Source organism: Silene latifolia, chromosome 11 (assembly GCF_048544455.1).
Source record: "Silene latifolia isolate original U9 population chromosome 11, ASM4854445v1, whole genome shotgun sequence".
Taxonomy (NCBI): domain Eukaryota; kingdom Viridiplantae; phylum Streptophyta; class Magnoliopsida; order Caryophyllales; family Caryophyllaceae; genus Silene; species Silene latifolia.
The window spans coordinates 201471972-201475987 of record NC_133536.1 but is presented as its reverse complement, the minus strand read 5'-3'; the positions used below and the strand labels follow the sequence as shown (position 1 = coordinate 201475987).

The window sequence follows — 4016 nt, the reverse complement described above, 5'->3', positions numbered from 1 at the left end:
GTACGTTGGATTCGAAGCACTTGACAGTCGTTCATAATTCACGATTAAATAATGGGTAAAGGTGGCGGTGACGGTGGCGGCAGTGGTGGTGGAGCACGGAGGTTCCGCTTTTTACGAGGTTATAATTTCTCCCTTTAGTTCTGCAAAATTTAGGAATTGGTTTTTTTTGGGTGACGGGGTAATTTGTAGCCGCTAACTTCAGTGCGTACTAGTAAACCCTCGGGCGGAATTGAGACCTTGGGAGTTTTAGCCACTAGACTACCCTTGCGGGCGGAATTGTTTATTTAATCGTCATTAAATTGCCTGGTGATTTTCCTCAAATTGCTTTTTTTTTTTTTTTTTTTTTTTTAAGTTTTTGTAACCTATAGTGTAAAACCGTCTTACAAGAGACGAATTGTCTGATGATTAGCCTTATGCCCTTACAAGACTATGAAGTTTGAAATTCTCTTTCATGATGGAAATTCGAGTTTTTGAGTTTTTAGAATCGTCCATCAAAGTTGTTGTATTTGTAATTAGATGAAACCCTAATTGAATGAATGAATAGTTCGTCACGTTTTACATAATGAATAGTAATATCTTCGTATGTGGTTCTCGTTGAGAGGGCCATTCCTTTATTGGATTCTATATAAAAGAATTGTCATTTTTCTTGGGATAATGCCAGATTTAGAATCATAGTAATATCTTCATCGGTAATTCTCTTATACAACGATGTCGTGTATCTTCATATATGGTTTTCGTTGGAAGGACCATTCCTTGTTTGGATTCTATAAAAAGACGGGTTATGTATATTTTTTTTTTTTTTTTTTTTTTTTTTTTTTTTTTTTTTTGGTACGGGGGTTATGTATTAATGTGACATGGACATTACAATACAATTGAAAAAACGTACCATGCAACTCTATGATTTTATTGGCTCTTAAATTATAAAGAGATATGTCCTGGCCGACCTAGATTTTAGATTTTGGTGTAGCAGAAAAAAAAAAAAAATATCAATAAGTCTCTTAAGAGGATATATCCGTATCCGTCTTAAGATAAAACGAGTCAAAGAATCAACGACTTCCATAGATATCGCACGTTTCACTACCTTTCTTCGACATTCGTTTAACCATTCAAGTTTGAATGTCTTACTAATTTGAACATTGGCAAATTTATTATTGAAAAATCAAAATATACTGAGTACTATTATAGAAGTTTAAGACGGTTTGACATTTTTATGCAGTTTACTTAAAGTACTCTATTATTGTTGTTTTATACTCACTCCATGGCTCTATACCACACCAAAAGTAACCGTTGATTTTTGGCATTATTTATGATCGTAGGAAATCTTTGATATTATTCTTAATCTATGAGACAAAATATAGTCATGTGAGATCTTGTTAGATTTATCTTGAAGTTACTCTATGTTTGAATTATTGCACAATTTATTATTGTCTTTGTTGTACAATGATCTAAAATCTAATCTAAATTCACTACATTACATTACATTTGCACCAAATCACATTTAGTCAATAACGCTCCCACCTCATATTCTTTTTGAATTGCCAAGTTTATTTTACAGTTTACACCACCATGCTTGTAATTCTTGTATGTTCTCTGTGTTTAGTAACGTCTTCTCTGGCCTCTTTTGTTCGCAATAATCACCCAAAATCCTTTTCCTATGTTAGCTTATTACAGTTTACACCATGCTTGTAATTCTTATATGTTTTCTATCATCTAATGCAGGACGTGTTGTATCGTCACTCGAGCATCCGTATTCCCCTTTCACCTTGTGAAAGACCCCTCAAGTAAAAATGGGTATTGGTTTTGCCACTAAATTTTGTGCCTAATGCGTCCTGTCTTCTTATTGTGTTCATGGATTCATGTATAAAATATTCTGAGCTCTTTACACCTATACAGTGAGGACAATAATGGTGAAGGGTCCCTCAAGGTGAACGCGTTAGGTACTTTCTTGTTTATGTATGTTTATTGTATTATACGGAGTACAACATTCGTCTATCCATGGGCGGCCAAGAGGGGGAGCATTTCAGCTCTTTGCACCGGGGCCCAACGGCAAATAGGGCCTCAAAATTTTGAGCCAAATCCCTACATACAGTCAAAAATCATACTCGGTGTAGAAGACATCTACTATTCTGCTTCTTTGTTTCCCACTTTCCCCACTTTTTTTTTATTATTATGTAATTGGTTTATAGTCTACACAATAGTAGTAAACTATTACACATCAGTCAGAATTTTTATAAACACTTTTACCCTTTTTATTTTTGTGTTTTTTTTGTGACAATTTTATCTTTCAACTTTTTACAATAATTATTATATTAAAAGGTATTATATTATGAGACGATTTTATTAAGTAAAAACAAATCATTGTTAGCATTAAATAAATAGTTATTTTATAAAAATGAACCGTTTTATGGTGTCAGATTATACTATTTTATAATTTGTTTTATTTACAAATGCCTAAAATATATCGTAGCATTTCCTTTTTTCAAAAAAAAAATCCCTTTTGATTCGTATCAATTACTGTGAGTCGGTGAACAGTGATCAATAATTTTCGTTTAGGAGCGCAAATAAATTGTAATTTAATTTAAGTTTTGGGGCCTCCAATTTATATTCGGTACAGGGCCTCCCGAACTCATTGGCCGCCCCTACGTCTATCATCTTCATTTTAAAATTTCCAGACCTTAATTTAGAGATTGTCATGTTTTTAATATTTTATGCGATCTGGTTTGGTAGGTTTTTCTTGGATTTGGATCGGACCGGTTTGGCAAGAAAGGTTTTTTGTGCCTTTTTTTTTCAAGTTGGACTTGATCGAACCGGAACTAAAACCAGTCTCCATCTTTTTGTTTATCCAAAGACCGGACAGGGTACAAGACCGGACTAAAAACCAGTTACCTGTTTTTGTAAACCTGTTGACTAGACCGAACCTCACCAGCCGGTACTATAGCAGTAGCTAGATTGTTTCAAGGTATCCAGTTCCCATGATTATTTGTATGTGATGAATCCGATAGAAAATCGCTGATATGCACAATTTATGATAATGTAATCAACCTTATTTATTCATTCATTCATTCATACGGAGTAGTACTAAATTAACTAAAACATTTAACCGACACGATGGTTGATATATTAGGTAAACATCTTGATAAGCAACTTTTAAGTTGCATTAACTCTTACCCAAGTTATGTCCCTCAAGCAAGGTCTAGCATTTTGAGAACGGATTCCTTAACACCGCCACAGGTGTCCCTTACAACAATAGGCGAGATTATGTCGTCAATGTCAAAGTCCTTGGTTGTGCAATATATTTGGGGAACAGCAGTGGTGACGTCCACGTAATCGACTTTCCAAGCAGGATTATCACCAGTATTGTCGTGGCTCAACTCGATTTTGCAAATGAGGTTAGCTAAGCATTTAGTTCGGATAGCGAATGCATCCAAATTATTAGGCTCGAAATAGTTGTGACCTTTAGGCATAAGTCCAAACAATTCAAGGTCTGCTATTTCCACCATATTACCTTGGTTGTCATATAGCTTTAGGTTCACCTTCGCATCTGTTCCTGCAGATGTCTCATCTACTGTCTTCACGTATATACTGTACACACAGTTTCCCTGCAACCATATCAACAAATATACTCACACATATATAAGAAAAAAAAATAATCAAAAAAAGGTTTTTCTATGTGGTAAATGTTAGAATGCATAATTCAAATGTATGCTTAATTTTAGGACTTAGTCAAGTCATTGCCTTAAATTAAGGAGCATTGTCTGGTAGATGTTTTCTGTTTTTCAGCATTCTGTCTTTTTGTTTAGAGTAGTGCTCCTAGTTTTAGGCATGTTTTCAGCCATGCTTTGAGGTGTGGTCCGTGTGGATGCTTCTTTTGTTCCTTATTTAAGGTTCCTTAATTTTCCAGAATTATAATCACAACAATATAGTTTCTCCCTTCCAATTTATTTGGTGTTTGTTAAATATAATTTCACAAAACTCTTAAACAAATACAACAATTTTGGTATCAGGTCTTCAGGTTC

General features: G+C 34.3%; 1 protein-coding gene across 1 annotated transcript; it reads right to left on the bottom strand.

The window, feature by feature from the left end:
- Positions 1–3182: 3182 nt before the first annotated feature.
- LOC141614679 (PLAT domain-containing protein 1-like) lies at positions 3183–3500 on the bottom strand. The gene has a single exon (XM_074433423.1). It carries the CDS (start codon positions 3498–3500, stop codon positions 3183–3185), a length of 318 nt encoding a protein of 105 aa, XP_074289524.1.
- Positions 3501–4016: the final 516 nt, after the last annotated feature.

Bases quoted from the DNA above. Each gene is read 5' to 3' on its own strand.
- LOC141614679 (XM_074433423.1), bottom strand. From the start codon at position 3,500: ATGGTGGAAATAGCAGACCTTGAATTGTTTGGACTTATGCCTAAAGGT.